This window comes from Phaethon aethereus (genome assembly GCF_964289735.1).
Source record: "Phaethon aethereus genome assembly, chromosome: 2".
Classification (NCBI taxonomy): Eukaryota; Metazoa; Chordata; class Aves; order Phaethontiformes; family Phaethontidae; genus Phaethon; species Phaethon aethereus.
Genome location: NC_138582.1, coordinates 105,987,600 through 106,004,588, shown reverse-complemented (window position 1 = coordinate 106,004,588; position 16,989 = coordinate 105,987,600). Strand labels below are relative to the sequence as shown.

The 16,989-nt window shown below is 41.0% G+C and overlaps 1 protein-coding gene across 1 annotated transcript in view; it reads left to right on the top strand.

Moving 5' to 3' along the window:
- Positions 1-13,477, top strand: part of COL15A1 (collagen type XV alpha 1 chain) — a gene marked incomplete at its 5' end in the record, with an annotated part of 153,451 nt that extends 139,974 nt beyond the window's left edge. The window contains 9 exon segments of the mRNA XM_081996464.1: positions 648-758; positions 2,175-2,319; positions 6,201-6,265; positions 8,082-8,210; positions 8,402-8,461; positions 10,392-10,451; positions 11,398-11,583; positions 12,790-12,905; positions 13,231-13,477. Coding sequence (XP_081852590.1) covers positions 648-758; positions 2,175-2,319; positions 6,201-6,265; positions 8,082-8,210; positions 8,402-8,461; positions 10,392-10,451; positions 11,398-11,583; positions 12,790-12,905; positions 13,231-13,447 — 1,089 coding nt within the window. The 3' untranslated portion in view covers positions 13,448-13,477.
- Positions 13,478-16,989: the final 3,512 nt, after the last annotated feature.

Genomic DNA, 16,989 nt, shown 5'->3' with positions numbered 1-16,989 from the left:
AGCTACAATTGCTGTGTCTTATTTTGCACAGAGAGATAATGACCTAGTATTTAAACACTTCTTAAACAAACCTATCATTCTGTTCCCCAAACTAACTGATAATCAACGATGAAGGACAGGAGAAGCGATGCAGTTCAAAGTGTCTGCAATTTTGTGTGGTGTCTCTTCTGTTATCCTGGTGCACACCCCCACTCTTCTCTCTCATCCTATGCACAGTAATCTTCAGTTTGGCACAAACTTTTAAATATCTGTCCATTCCACGTCAGTCTTGCTTTGCTTTTTCCTTGATGAAGAAGAAAAGCATAAAGTCAGGCTTTTATGCTTCCTCCGACTTTCTCTTTGCCTCTAGCTACAGGACAGAACAAGTTTTTGCTGGGTAAAATCACAGGAAACAGCAGTAGAGCCATTTTCTCTGCCTCCACCTAACGCCATCTCCCCTAGCTCCTGCCCTGAGAGAGTCTTGCAGCCTCAATAGAGAAAGCATTACTTTTCGCTCCATATCACTGAAGAAGGAAGTGATGTCAAAAAGATTTTAAGCAGATGCTTTTCTTTATTAAGCTCAGAAATTTCACGTAACTTTAAAAGATCAGTGCATAGAGTTCTGATCTCACTTCAGCTCAATGTTTTAAAATATATTCTCTTTAAAGGGTGAAAAAGGAGACAACGGAGTCACTGGTGTAAAAGGAGAAAAAGGAGAACCAAACGGAGGTTTTTTCCTGACAGGACCTCCTGGACTGCCTGGAAGACCGGGATTAGTTGTAAGTCACACAAGCTGTAGAATAGGAATATTTGTGGGTACCCACTGCTTTAATTTAGAAGGTGCTAAAAAGACACAAACATCAAGATGATGCTAAGAACTATATAAAAACTCATATGCTAACGATTAGGTGAATACCAGAGTGTTGCAGTCGGAGTAAACACAGACACTTCACTGTTGTGCACAGAATTAGTTTGCTATGAAAAACCCAAGTAATGTTATGCTCAGCTGTCTAATACAACTACATCAATATGTAGATTCATGCTATTAATAGCATTACAAATCAAGGCTATATATATAACTTGTGACACAACTACCTAGATACCCATAAAGGCCAAAGTAGGCTACATAAAGTTAGACAGAGGCTGACTTGAAAATTATTGACCATCTAAATAATCAATCTTATTTTCTGTTCCAGTAGTCCAAAAACTTGAATGAAAAGTCCAGTGTGTAGCCATCTGGGTCATTCCTATAAAATTCAGCCTCTACCTAGTTGTTTTATCTTCTGGTAATTTCCACCACAGCTGCTTTGGAATCAAATACACTAATTCTTTGGAAACTGGTTTATCCCTGGGGTCTGGTAACAAAAGCATACATTGCATTACTCTATTGCCATGTTCGGCACCAAGGAGCGTGAATAGGTGGGCCACAGCTGAGGACGAAGTGTGAGGTTAGCAAACTCACCTTCAAAAATCCCCCTGGTGCTATTCCACGTTGCTGAGAACCATCTCCCTTTTTAGAAACTGTTCCACTGGCAAGAAGGCGTCAGATGGCACCGCTGAGATCCACCAGAGACTGAGCTTTCCTAGTCCAGCATCTAAAAACTGTTCCATGTGTGCAGGCCAGTTTGAGCACAGGGGCGCGAGCCCTCCCCATTCAGGCCGAGGACACACTGCTAAACTGGAAATGTAGAGAGTTGGAGACTTTTTAATCTGGAGAGAGGGCAGCTGGAGACCTTGAGGGACATGAGCTGACATTTGATCACAGGCGGGAGGAGACAGCATCTGTCATGAGACATACACCCTGCACAGACACACTTCATGTTGAAGCTTTCCACCACGTACCTTCAGACAAGCTCTCATAAGCACATCAAAGCAAGCAGCCTCAGCACGAGCGGAGTTGAGATCCAGGGCTTTGGGAGTACTGTCGAGGGTTTTGCAGATATCAGTTACTCAGGAATAGATGCAAGAATTTTCAGAAAGCTTTCTGAAACTTAAATTCTTTAATTCGGTTATGTATATGGTAAAATCTTTCATTTTCCATTAATATCCAATGCCTCCTTGAAGAAAACTACGTACAGACTCATGTCTAAACGGTGGCGTGGTGGCAAGGCCTTCAGAAAATGTTGCCACCAGAGATGAAGGCCCTGCAGCAGTGAAACAGATACCTTCAAAAAAATACTTTTTATCACTGATAGGGACCAAAAGGGGATTCAGTTGTCGGACCCAGAGGACCTCCGGGGTTACCTGGACTACCTGGCTTACCAGGTTATGGAAAAATCGGACCTCCTGGCCCACCTGGCCCACCAGGCCCACCAGGGCCCCCTGCAATATATGGCTCAGGTGAGAAGGTGTGATTTTGCTTTTCACCGTATATGCGAGCGCACAGGCACGTGCCCACGCCCCCCCGGCCGCTGCCCTTACACACCTGTCCTCCCACCTGCCCACCAGAACCAGGTTGCTCCCCTCTCTCCTCCTGCCCTCTGCCGATTTCTCCTGGGGGATGAGCTGGAGCTGGGGGCACAAGTGGGACAATTTCTCTGCAAAGTTTGCGCTGGCTGGTGCTGTGGGAGCACTTACTGCATGAAAAACCTTACTGTGGCTGGGGCTGGGAGGAAGTCCACGTAACGGAAACGGGCTGCCTTGAGAGCTTGCAAAAACTATCACAGTGGGCAGTTGGCTAAATTGGGGAAGACGTTAATGTGGGCCACGATGCTCTTCTTGTGGTGAATGCAGTTAAATCCAGCTGGCGGCCGGTCAGAAGTGGTGTGCCCCAGGGCTCAGTATTGGGGCCAGTGCTGTTTATCAGTGATCTGGATGAGGGGGTCGAGTGCTCCCTCAGTAAGTTTGCAGATGACATCAAGCTGGGTGGGAGTGTTGATCTGCTGGAGGGCAGGAAAGCTCTGCAGAGGGATCTGGACAGGCTGGATCGATGGGCAGAGTCAACTGTATGAGGTTTAATAAGGCCAAGTGCCCGGAGGCACAACAACCTCATGCAATACTACAAGTTTGGGGAGGAGTGGCTGGAGAGCTGCCCAGCGGAAAAGGACCTGGGGGTGCTGGCTGACAGTCAACTTAATATTAGCTGTCAGTGTGCCCAGGTGGCCAAGAAGGCCAACAGCGTCCTGGCCTGCATCAGAAATAGTGTGGCCAGCAGGAGTAGGGAAGTGATCGTACCTCTGTACTCGGCACTGCTGAGGCCACACCTCAAATACTGTGTTCAGTTTTGGGCCCCTTACTACAAGAAGGATTCTGAGGTGCTCGAATGTGTCCGAAGAAGAGCCACAAAGCTCGTGGAGGGTCTAGAGCACAAATCTCATGAGGAGCGGTTGAGGGAACTGTGGTTGTTCAGTCTGGAGAAGAGGAGGCTGAGGGGAGACCTTATTGCTCTCTACAACCTCCTGAAAGGGGGTTGTAGCAAGGTGGGTGTTGGTCTCTTCTCCCAAGTAACTGGTGACAGGAGGAGAGGAAATTGCCTCAAGTTGCACCAGGAGAGTTTTAGACTGGATATTAGGAAAAATTTCTGCATTGAAAGGGTTGTCAAGCATTGGAACATGCTGCCCAGGGAAGTGGTTGAGTCACCATCCCTGGAGGTATTTAAAAGATGTGTAGATGTGGCACTTAGGGACATGGTTTAGTGGTAGGCTTGGCAGTGTTAGGTTAACAGTTGGACTTCATGATCTCAAAGGGTCTTTTCCAACCTAAATGATTCTATGATTCTGATACAAAGGCAGTACCCACAGTAGAGTTTATGTCTAGAATGAAAATTCTGAAGAACTGCTTCTAAAAACTAGTTGTTAAGAAAATGCTGAATAGAAACAAAACTTTGGGAGGGTTGGTTACTGTACTGTAATGATTTTCAACTTATGGGATTAGAAAAGGAGTAAAATGTGCCACAAATAGTCACATCAGGGGAGGAACTTTGCAAACAAGGTAGCACTGAAGCTTCAGGTGGATTATCTTAAATTTGCATCAAAGGGAATACATGGCTACAAACCAAGTGTCACAGTTCAAGACATTTATGTTTTTTCCTCCTCTTGGGTCACAGGTCTGCTGGTGACAAGCTTCATACTGTTAGTGTCCAGCCCTTAGACTAGGTTCTGGTAGATAGGGTCCTGGGCTCCTCTGACATTACTCGACAGGTCTGCCTGAACAAGCAACTCTGATTCTTCCCACAGTTCCTGGGAACTGTGACCAGCATGGGAATCCAGCCAGGTAAAACCAGGACAAAGCACTCCTTAATCTCAGCTGAAGATGGCATGCTAACAGAAAGGGAATTGTTAACCAAATAGAGAGGTTATAATGCAGATCTGTCCTGCCTAAAGTTTGGGCAGGTCTGGCTAATACAGACCTCCATTTCTGAGAAATAACCATCAGTCTTGTTTCCCCGCAAGACTTGTGCCTCCAGTCTGGGAGGCAGACCTGTCTGTCTCCAATTTGTTCTCTCCAGGTATTTCTTGAACGTGGTCAGACTGGTTTATACAGCTGCTCAAGGTCAAGGCAAAACTTCCATCTGTCATCCAGTAAATATTATTAATTGAGTGTCTATCAGAAGTGTTCATCCTCTGAAGAATATTTGAGAAAGAAGAAATCCTTAATACGTTCCACGTTGGAACATAGGCCTGTACCTGAATTAGCCCCTGATCATCATGATATGGACAGATCATCAGCTTCCATAAAGTCCATAAAGGCCTTCAGGCCTTTTCCTGTGTAATTTATATTAAGCATTTCTGAATATTAGCTAAGAGACCTAGTCAGACAAAACAAATTATTATTGGTACTCCATCCCTATACTTTCATTTATCGTCTCTGCCATTAGTCTTCATCATCCTCCTACACATTTTCCTCTTTGCTTTGTAAGAAGCTTCTTTAGGCAGCACACTGATGGATGTCCATTTTAATAAATGTTATGGACACAGGTGTTTATTTCCTGTCTTCAAGGCACAGTTATCTCTGTTAAAGCTCTTACTGACTGTAATATGGGGCTCACATATTGTAATATGGGGAAAGAGGAATGGCTTATCTGCAGATAAATAGCTCTGAACACATCTGAGAACTGAACCCCTTTCCCCTGCCATTGACATGAAGGAACTGCTCTGGAGGATCCTTGCAAATGCTTCAGAGCACAGATTCTTCACTTTCTAAAAGGTTTCATAAAAGCAAACATTTTTGAACACTAGAACTTACTTTATTGGTACATAACTGCAGCCTCTTATTCAAGAGGTACAGATCAGTAAAAAACAAGCTCTGGAATGCAGCAGTGCTCTCAGGGTTAGCTTTTACTGACTTTTCAATGGTCCAAACTATACTTCAAAAATGTATCTTATAATCCTTTATACAGACTATCAAACTACTTCAGAATGGAAAGATACAATAAAAGATAAGATAGTCAATACTTTTTCTTCACTGAATGTATTCGTGGGGGTGGAGGGGAACCTATAGCCCCACTTTAACCCAAGATCACTGTGAACCTTATCCCTTTGAAAATTATGAAGACAGAAGGTACACTCCGTTAGCTTATCTTCTATTACTCTCCTCCAGTTCATTTAGTTGCTGTATCCAGTAAGCTGTGGATGCGTGGACTTTGGTTATTGTGAGGAGGGATACCAGATGTGCTCACCAAAATTTCTCCAAACGGTGGTTTCAGAGAATGTTCCTACATCCCTCCATTTCTCCTTTACTTTTGAAGAGCAATTCTGTCCATATTTGGGATTATAGCACTATTTGCATTTCTAAGAGCAGCTGAACACCATTTTCAAGTGCCCAGGAAGGTAGGAATTGGTTAGGAGCTGAACCTTGCAGTTCTTTGTGCACGTTTCATGCTCCAGATTCACCAGCATGCTAGGACATGCTTGACTTCCCCATGCTCTGGTAGTTTGACAACTATCCACCAACTATTAGATCTCTTTCTTCCACGTCATGTTACGTGGACCTGGTTCTTCATTTGCAGAGGATCTACAACAAATTGCAACCTATTGACCTTAACCTCTCAAATAACAGAGAAAAGGCTAAGTTTTACCATTGTTTTTGAAATTGAATCCTAGAATGCATTTTCTGTAGCTGGCTTGAACACAGCTATTCAGAACTTGATTATGTAAGGCCTACGGCTATTTAAAGCTCCCACTACTCCCAGACACCACCACTAAGTCCTTTCTTTATGTCACTCACCTTCTCTGTCAAAAAAGATGACCTTCAACATGTATTGTATGCTTGTTTTATTTTAGCAGCTGCAATGCCTGGGCCACCAGGTCCTCCTGGAGAGCCAGGGTCACCTGCAACCAGGAATCTGGTAAGACAGCAAAATAAGGAAGTTTGCCATTGAAACTGTGCTTCAAAATTTTTGGTGGTCATTGGTAGCACTGAGAGAGGAGAGAAAGCTCTGTCCTATGCTTCAAAATTTTTGGTGGTCACTGGTGGCACTGAGAGAGGAGAGAAAACTCTGTCCTGTGCTTTTATTTATTAGAATGTTTCCTGGTTTTCTGAACCCCATAATTTTTCAGCAGGGAATCCATATAGCTGGGAAAAGCAACAAGAGGAAAAGTCTGTCCACTGCCTTGATAGTAACAGCCTATTCAAACAATGCAAAGATTGATGGCATGCTGAAGTAAGGGAAAGGTGCATATTCCATGATCAAAGCAATGTCTCTGAAAGACTGTGGCAACTTAACATGCCAAGATAATCGAGTAACTACTGAATGCCCAGCTTCCATGAAAAAAACACTTTACATTACTGGATTAAAGCCCGGTAATATAGGTCATTTGATTCTCAGAAGAAAACTGCAGATTTTCCTAGCAAGTCTAAAAATTGTTGTGCCAGATAATACGTACAAATTTGTTTCATTTTCTTATTGCCTGAATCAAATCACAGTTGTATCCCAGATACCTATACAGTAAAAATGACAGCTAGGACTTCTGTCTTGTTAATTTCTAAATTAAATATTTGTAGTTTTTGAAAGAAAAAAAACTACTGAAGCTAGCAGAGGGGGTTCATTGCAATTTTTTCCTTTTCTGCATTCTAACAGTATGATACAAAAACAAATTCGCTGGGTATCTTTGGCAATCATTTCAGAACGCACTAATAAACAAGCAGACCTTCAGATCATCTACATCATATCAAATGAACTAACAAGAATCTGAGTGTAAGCTTCTTAATGCCTTCCCACCACAGCGTCATACCTCTGCTAACTGCTTTTTCTTATAGAAATTCAGGATCTGACAATGATTACAGATTGGGGAAGAAACAGATGTTCAAAGACTGATGCCCCAAGGTAGAGGACTGTAGTTACAGGCTGGGAGCTACTGTCCTAGATAGGAGATCCAAGACCACTTAGGTCAAAACCAACATTAAAAAACAATATGCAGATCTATAGCAGGGTCTGCATGATTCATAAAGCATTAATATGCCTTCTGACACTGATGAAATAAGAAATTACACTCAAGTGTCAAGAAATTAAACTCAAGAAACTTGTCGCTGATTTTACACTACCTGCAATTATCAAAAGGATTGTAGAAGCAACCCATCTTAGAGAGGGCTGCACTCTTGTCTTCAGGAGACAAAGACAGAGGTAATAGGTGCAATGTCAATATCTGACAGACATCAGTTTAATCCTCCTGATGATCTATAATAGAGAAATTGAAAACTATTTGCTGTGTAAACTAGCAGCATCTGGAAACATAGCAAAAGAGGTGGAAGAAAATACTCTTAGAGAAAAGAGATCACAACAACGCTAAGAAAAATATAACTGAAGCAAGTGTATCTAGAATTGTGTGTGATATTTATAAGCCCTACCAAATATCTTCTGAACTCTCCCATTTTGATCTAGTGTGCTAAACTGTAGAGATGCAATGATCTTCACTCTGTGCAAAACTAACTATTGGTTTAGTTCTATTACTGTCCACAGAATTATGTTGCTGGTATGCCACAGTAGCAAGATTTTTACGTTACTGAAGCTTTTTGTATGAAATGTTGTAAGACTGACTTTATGAGCATTTCCTGTGGAAGAAGCCTTAACATTTATGTGTTTAACTGAGACTTCAATTTAACAATTTAACTTGCAAAATGTTTTGTGTGTCTGATGAAGTGTATTTCACTTTCCTACTTGACAGGTTACAACATTCAAAAACATTGAGGGTATGTTGGAAAAATTTCATTTGGTAGCAGAAGGTACACTAATCTATCTGAGTGAAACCAGTGAGGTTTTTATCCGTGTTCGAAATGGATGGAGAAAATTGCAGGTACTACTGCACTAAGTCTTAATCCTTCCCAACTCCCTTACTCAAAATGGAGCTGTTGAACATATTTTTTACAGGGGTGGAGAAGTACGGGTGCAAAGATCCCTTTTTTTAGGGGATCTTTTTTAGGATCTTTTAGTTCAGAAGCTCCTGATGATACAGTTTTATTTGCTTTTCCTTTGTGGTTCTTTCAGCTTGGTGAGCTAATTCCTATCCCTGCTGACAGCCTTCCTCCTCCAGCCTTATCAAGCCATGTAAGTACAAAATATTGGACTGTGAAAAACTGAGTCTAAATGTGCAAATACAGGTGATACCTGTGACAGAAGTTGCAGGCAGACTTCTGCACAACATGATTGTCGTGGTTTAACCCCAGCCAGCAACTAAGCACCATGCAGCCATTCACTGGCTGCAATCGGAAGAGTAAACGTGAGAAAACTCATAGGTTGAGATAAAGACAGTTTAACAGGTAAAGCAAAAGTCATGCACCCAAGCAAAGCATAACCAGGAATTCAGTCACCACTTCCCATGGGCAGACAGATGTTCAGCCATCTCCAGGGAAGCAGGGCTCCACCACGCGTAATGGTTACTTGAGAAGACAAACACCATATATTCCGAACATTTCCCTCTTCCTTGTTCTTCCCCCAGCTTTATATACTGAGCACAACGCCATATGGTATGGGATATCACTTTGGTCAGTTGGGGTCAGCTGTCCCAGCTGTGTCCCCTCCCAAATTCTTGTGCACTCCCAGTCTACTCGCTGGTGGTGTGGTGAGAGGAGCAGAGAAGGCCTTGACTCTGTGTAAGCACTGCTCAGCAATAACAAAAACATCCCTGTATTATCAACACTGTTGTCAGCATAAATCCAAATCATAGACCCACACTAGCTACTGTGAAGAAAATTAAGTCTATCCCAGCCAAAATCAGCAGAATGATTTTCCACTGAGACTTGTCAGTTCAAAATAAGCATCCTACCACTACACAAGCTTGCAAGCTGGTCCACACTGGCCAGTCACCTGTTTCCATCATCTTCTGAAACACCAAACACGGGAGACAAAGCAGATTCTTCAAAAAGCATAACAAAGCAGGCTGCCTACAAAAAAAGAAAACAAAACCAAACAACTAGTATTCTATTTCGTAACACTGAAGTCAGTCATACCAAGCCCTGGTCCATTTCAAGGAAACTCTGAAAAGTGTTTCTGAAAAGCAGGTTTTCTTTAAAAGATTATAGTCCTGTCTTCAGGGTTCATCTTCACCTGCATGTAACTTATCCCACAGTGTGCTGAGGGTCTATTCTAAAGTCTCAACTGTTAGTTTGTACCTGGCCCCATCCAACAAGTTATTGTACCCATCTGCATGTGAACATGCTGCCTGTTCCAAAAAATCACAGGAAGATGAAAACCAAGAGGTGGCAAAAGGGATAGAGAACAGTCTCATTGATGACAGGTTAATTGACCTGACTGCTGAGATAATGAAAGGGCAGGAGAGTGCTAGGAAGGAGCAGCGAGAAGGAAGATGGCTACAAAGAAATAAAAAAAGTTAGAGTAAAAAAAGTTAGAGTAGGTCAGAGAGAAGTGCACTGAGCACACTGGGAAAATGTCTAGACCTCATAAGAAATTGTCGGCAGCCTCCAGCTGACACCACATGAGTTTCCCACCTGGTACAGTCAGTGGTTCGTTACTCATACTTACCATAATTAGAGAAGAAAACTTTGCTGTTCCTGAAACAGCTCTGAAGATCGTTAACCTTCTGGTCTCTACATGCCGGTTGCTTAGGAGAGGGAATTACTTGAGAAATATTCCCGCCCACTACATTGTCTGTTTCCACATCTTCTTTAGCCTTTCAGTTTTAATTCTCCTGAACTGGTCTTCTGCCCCTGCCAAGAGCAGGCTGCTTCCACGCAGGACCCCAGGTGCAATCGGGTGCTGACCCCAGCTCTGGCAGAGCACTGTGGAATGGGTACACTTGGGTCTAGCTAAGCAACTCTGGCCAGGACAGCTTTCAAACACGTATTTACCTGACACGCCAAATTGATGATACGTAGATAAAGTGTTCGGGCTGCGCGGTTTGGGTTTATTTTTCAGAGGCAGGACAGTTTCAGATTCTCCAGCATTCAATGTTTGCTTTAGAAAATTCTGATCTGAGTAACATGTTTAACATATCTGTTTGCATGTGTTAAAATAACAGGGATTTCAGTCTGTTCCAGCACTGAGTCCAGTATCAAATATGAACAATGGAAAACCGGCAGTAAGTATGAGATCTGTATTGCAACTGCATAGCTGTGGTTTGAAACATGACGGTTTGCATCTTGAGGGAGATTTGTGATATTTCCTCTTCAAGTTCATAGATTTTACTTTAAAAATTTACAAATACACTTCTTTAACTGGTTTAGAGATCTGGGAGACAATTTTAAATTGTTTCCTCCAGACCTATTTTCGTCATCTTAGCCCCTTTCCCACCTCAAAATAAAAAAAAAAGAAATCCTGATTCTGAGTTAGGAATACCTTTTCACTTAGTGATTGTACGTACCATACACAGTAGTTTTTAAGTTAACGACACTGTTACAATTAAATCATTAAAATATTCATGGGAATATTTTCTATCTTCATGGTGCTGCTTGTTTTAGACAGGCACTTTAGAACCTAAGCCTTCATTTAAAATACTTTAAAACATTTAGACAAAGAAAGCAAGGTAACTGAGTTATATCTTTTTAAAAAAACCCAACAAAAAACAACAAAAAGATTCCAAAATGTGGATTAGTTCTTGCATCTGTACTGTTTGACTTAAGCATGTTACTCCTTGTATTTGATAACAGTGAATTTTGAAGTGGTATATTGTCATTTCTTACTACTAATTTCCATGTTTCTAGGATTTGGGATTTTGTTTGTGTGGTAACTCTGAGACTTCTGCTTAAAAATATTAGCTGCTTTTAAAAAAAAAGAAATATTTTGTAGGAGTATATAGTCTTCATGGTTTTCTTAACGTTCAAAGATAAATTAGGTATTTCTGCTACGGATCTCATAGCTTTAAGAAACATCATGTTATGGCAGCAAATAACTTTCATACCTGGTATAGAAGGTACTAGTTCTTGTGCTGGCAGGAGGAGGGGGGTTCTAGTTTATTTCCAATATACGTCTTCCTAGTGTTATAAACTTTTTTAAAAATAGTGGCTTTTCTTCTTTTTTTCCTCCAGCTGCATCTGGTGGCTTTAAACTTGCCATTTTCTGGTGACATGCGAGCAGATTTTCAGTGTTTTCAACAGGCTCAACTAGCAGGTTTGACGTCTACCTACAGAGCCTTCCTCTCATCACATTTGCAAGATCTGGCCACAGTTGTCAGAAAAACAGACCGATACCATTTACCAATAGTCAATCTTAAGGTAAAAATGAGTGCTTAGTACTTGTTATATTAGGCTAGGCTGTAGGTGCCCCAAAATCTTGAAAAATGGCAAAAGCAGAAAGTTTCAACCCAAACTGCATTTTATAAAGAAGCAGCTTTTCTTCATATTTCAGAGTCAGGTTCAAGAAACAAAAAAGTAGTGATAAAGTAGGAAGTTACAGACAGTCTCACATTTTATTTGCATTTTCAAGGCCTGCTTTTTTCAATATCCCAAGGCTAATGTTAGAAATGAAGCTATGAGAATAGCTTCAAGCAGACTGCTGACAAAGCAACAGTACGATGTTCAGCTTTCAGGATATTTTTTATACCAGCAGGGAAAGTACATCCTCATTTCTCAAAGATAGCTATTATGTTCTACCTTCTAGTATGGTCACAGAGTATAGCAGGGTTAAAATGCCTATTTTTCTCATTTCTAAAGATAAAGGCAAATTCTGTGCTTAGGAGCGATGCTGGATTTACCCCAGTGAAATTGAGAGGAGAGTCTAGAGCATGAGTCATTTTGTGGTCTCACATAAACAGACACACTCTGAAACTGAGGAAAACAAACATGTCTCCATAGCATTGGCTGGCTCCCAGAACAAACGGCCAAAGAAACCTACAGGAATAACACGTGATGCTTGGAACATGCTGAACGGGTGCTACTCTGAAGTGCACGCAAGTACAGAGCCTTGGAGACAGATTTGTAAAGACAATATTGTTTCAGCTTTAACTGGAAACACTCAGAAGCACTTTGAGAGGTTGCCTGATGCAAAGCTTTTGGCTCGAACATTTGCAACACTTTTCACAAAATTGTGACCTCAACAGAAGGTTGAAGAAGAATACAAATTAACTCTACATTTTCTCTACAGCTACAGTAGTTATAAGCAATTTTTCAAACAACCCCCTAGCCAGTTAGGAGGAAAAGGACAGTGGAAAAGGAAACGATCAACCTGCATATTTGAAGTCACAACAGAACAGAGATGCAACTGTGAGGCAAAGGCGTGGATCAGGGAGCTATTAGCATAGAGATGATAGATGAGACAGGTTTATTCAGGAGCATCATGCAGAAACTGATGTGAAAGCTGGAATCATAAGCGTTCTTAAATGCAGATAAGATTTTAGATGTATAGATAAGTCTATAAAAGTCAGGTATGACATGGATTTTGTATTTGTTTTGTTTGTAAAAGCATCTTTGACATTTTAACAGGGAGAAACACTTTTCAATAACTGGGAATCTATATTTAATGGAAATGGGGGACAATTCAACTTTCATGTTCCAATATACTCCTTTGATGGGAGGAACGTCATGACCGATCCATCTTGGTGAGTTTACATTACCATTTATAAGTTTTATATGACATTTCTTTTTGCCAGATGGTACAAGTAGCAATATCTTGGGCTACTAGAAATGTGATAAAATCCCTTTCCTTATGCCATCTTTCTTTTCCATTTCTGATAGCCTATGAATGGGAGATCAAGTTGTGTTCTCCTTTTCTTCCTCTCCTTTCTTTCTTCACCATTCCCTACCCACTGTTTGCTTCAAGCAGAGGGAAAGCAGAAATACAGGCCACCACACATAAAGGTGCCCAGTTGAATAAGGCAAAAAAGAGACCTTTTCAAGAAATAACTTCTTAACATTGCCTTTCAGGCCCCACAAAGTAATATGGCATGGTTCAACTGCAAATGGGATCCGACTGGTTAGCAACTACTGTGAAGCCTGGCGCACAGCTGATATGGGAGCTATGGGACAAGCATCACCGCTGAAAACGGGGAAACTTCTTGATCAGAAAATATATAGCTGTAGTAATCAGTTTATTGTTCTCTGTATTGAAAACAGTTTTGTATCTGATCCTCAAAGACAATAATTCACCTGTTGCACATAGGAATATTCCATTTTATGACAGAAAAAGCTGACACTGAAATTTCATTTGTAATGATGTAAATATTTTATTTTTTGTAATTGCACATTTCAGGAAAAAATAGCCAAAGAAAACATACCTCAACACAAACCCCATTCCAGTTAGGTGGAACAGCCAGTGCACATGTGGCTGACTTAAAGCCCTTCCTTCCACTTGAACCCCACACGGTTCAAAGTTTGCCAACGGTTAACTCGCAACCCCTTGTCTTTCTGGCTGAGCTGAAGATCACTTAAGGGCAGGAGTCAAGTGTGGTCTATGAGGAAGTCCCAGCAGCCTGTCTCATAAGCAGTACAGCTCAGCAAGGCTGCTGCTTCTTCACGGTTGAGGAGCTGCATGCACTATGCTCTTCTTTTCACTTGCATAGATTTTGAATACCCAAGGCACTCTTCACATATATGTATACATACATACTGTCCCTGAGCAAATAATGGGAGGCTGTTACCTCTTACAGGGCTGGAATTTTCAAAAAAGGTTTAAGAACAAAGTTGCTCACCTCCTTTGAGTTTCAGTGGAAGCTGAGTACCTAACCCCTGTGAGCTTGCATGGATAGCAGCCTGGTGCTTACACATAAATTTAGCAGCTTCCACATCGTACTTCAGCTTTTTTCTTTGCAGATTCTAGGCATAGGGCTTTATGCAGGAAGAGTGAATTTCACCTAGACAAAATCTGGTCCTTATTTTGGTGCTATTGTTACCAGGAAACCCGGAGCAATGTTAATAGAAAACATCCTGTTTTACTGGTAGAACTGTGCAAAGTAAATGCAGACAAACGAACCATCTGACCTTTATTTATTTCATTGCGTATTAGGGGAAGTCATTTCCTGTTGTGGCAGACTGCTAAATGAAAGATGTCTGTCATGGTTTCTTTAAAATAGGTTCTAGACATTGTTATCCCGCTAAGTTATATGTAAAGTGATTTTCCTTTCTGTGAATTTACCCTTCTGGCATTCACATAATTAAAGAATTAATATAAAATAACAGCAGCAGTGATAGGAATGATCAGTAAATGCTAATATTCTTTGCAAACAGTATCACCATAATATCTGAAGTCTTTTGCCTATGTATTTGTCTACTGCATACTTTAAACAACATATTTACTTATATTTTATCAGGCAGTAACTATGGAGGTCAAACTCCACATTATCATTTTTTAAGATTTAATCTAGAGTCTCTGTTGGAAATACATGTTCATTTGTTGACAAACAGAGTATTAAATTACTAGATAGCTACCTTCAATAGACAAAAGCAAATCACACTTGCTATACCAAACTGATATAATTATATAGCATAATATTATGAAATCCAGCTTCATTTTTCCCATTTACTATAAAAGCTTATTTCCCAGGGTCAGCTGAATCACATCTTCTCTTTTTTCTTGGAAAAGTCATTACTCCGTTATTACAACATGGTAATGAGGCAAAAGCAGTTTATATTACATTTAAAATTTATGCATAACAATTCGCGGCACTCGTTTACAGTCCATTTCCCTAAAATGCTGAGCACTCTTGTGAAATGCCAAATTCCTTCAGTTCACACAGCTGGAAGAGTTGTACACGTACGGCAGGGTTTCACTCTGAGTCACACAAGGTTCAAGGGGGAAAATAAAGTGCTTTTATGTGCTTCCAGCAGGAACCATCTACCTTTAATCCTTTAATCGTTGGCAGACCCTCGGGAGCCGTGGCCAGCGGGGTTCGTGCTTGCAGGCAGTCATCACCCAGTCGTCACCGTCAGTTCTCGCTCTTCCACCCCTGAGCGAGAGCCGGCGGTCGGGGAGCTGCCTGCTTCCTTGCCTAGAACGGCAGCGACAAGAGGTGGGGGGAGATGGGGTCGCACAGAGGAGCTGTGTGAAGGCGGAGGGGAGAAGATTAAAAAAAACATGCCGTTCTAGGAGATACTGACCTAGCCTTTAAGTCGCGCCCAGCAAAAACGCGTCCAGATCCTTCCACAGGGTAACCCCCCTCTTTATCCTGAATAGCTGCTAGAGCTTAGCAGGGAACTGACATGGTTAAGCACCGTCGAGGAGATGTTAAGGAACTCTCAGCGGCTGCCTCCCCCCTCTAACATGAATCTGCAGGCTACAAGGATTTATTGCACAGCCTTCAAACTCATACGGAGCGTGAACCACGCACCGTCTGGGCTGCTGCGGTGCCGAGCTCACTTGCTGCGCTCAGACGCCAGCATACCAGAGAGCTGCATGGGAGCTGTTTAGAAAGACGAGGTTTCCCGTAGAAAAAAATACTTTTTGTCATTTTAACCAGAGCCACTGGGGCTCTTTATACTCCCTAGTATAACTAAAGAGAAACAGTGATATTCATCGAGGATATGACAGTGAAAAAATTAGCCCAGTACTTAAAAATAAATTAGCCTTCCCTATAAAAGCAGAATACTTTTTTCAGCATTATTCCAACACAAAGGTCAGCTGCACTTGAGGAAGAACATTTGCTAATTCAGGTAAGGAGCTTGTATAAAGCAAATGAATCACCAAAACGAGCACCAGAGCAAGGCTGAAAAGAGTAACTGCACTATAGAAACCAATGTAGCGGTCTGAATGAAAGAAATCGGAGTTATCAGACAAATAATATTCTTCCATCTTTAATAGGAAGGCTTTAGTTGAAAACACCCATTTATTTTGAAGCTTTGATGCACTTTAAAAGGAAGAAGTTAATACACTGCAAATGCAGAGCACATCAAAATCTTATAAACCATCAGAATTACAGGGATGGTTGATGAATAAAATACAGCAGGTCTATTTATTTCAGCTGTTGGAATGAGTATTTCTAGAAATCAAGCTGATAGATTTGTCTTTATATGAATTGTAGGTGCAAGCTATCACAACAGAAGTTTCCTTTAAATCAAGAAGAATCCACAGTGGGGTTTGCACTTCTGCAAAAGAATAATTTCTCCATTAAAAATAACTACCATTTAATTTTAATTAAGCTGGTGCTTAACCCGAAAGAAAAAAAGTTAAAAAAAAAAGAAGAAAAAAACACAATCAGAAAAAAAATTTTAAGATCTAGGAAAAGTTAATAACTATTTGAAAAAGGAATATTGAATTGTTACTGGAGAGATTAATTTATTTATTATGGATACATTGGGGATGGTGCAAAATGCAGGAATATATAGTTGAATGCTCACTTCAGATTCTTTCTAAGTGAAAAGAATATCTTGTTAGGTAGGTAATTTGGCACATGAATTAAAAATCCACTTTGAATATACCATTCCAGGTTAGACTTTGTTAGAGTTGGACAGCAGTTTAACTTTTTACTGCAATGTTTTACTGGCTTGTATCAAATTTGACAGCTATCTTCAGTCCAAAGAAAGCAACAGGATACATTAACTGCGTCATTTTCAAAAGACATGCTTTAAGTCAAGATGTTTTTGTTCTAATTTACTTGCTCTTTAATAATGAAAAGGAATTAAGGCTCCTCAGTAACAAATGAAAACATTTTTTCATTTTATGTTTTACCTCCTCAAGGACTGTTCTTTTAA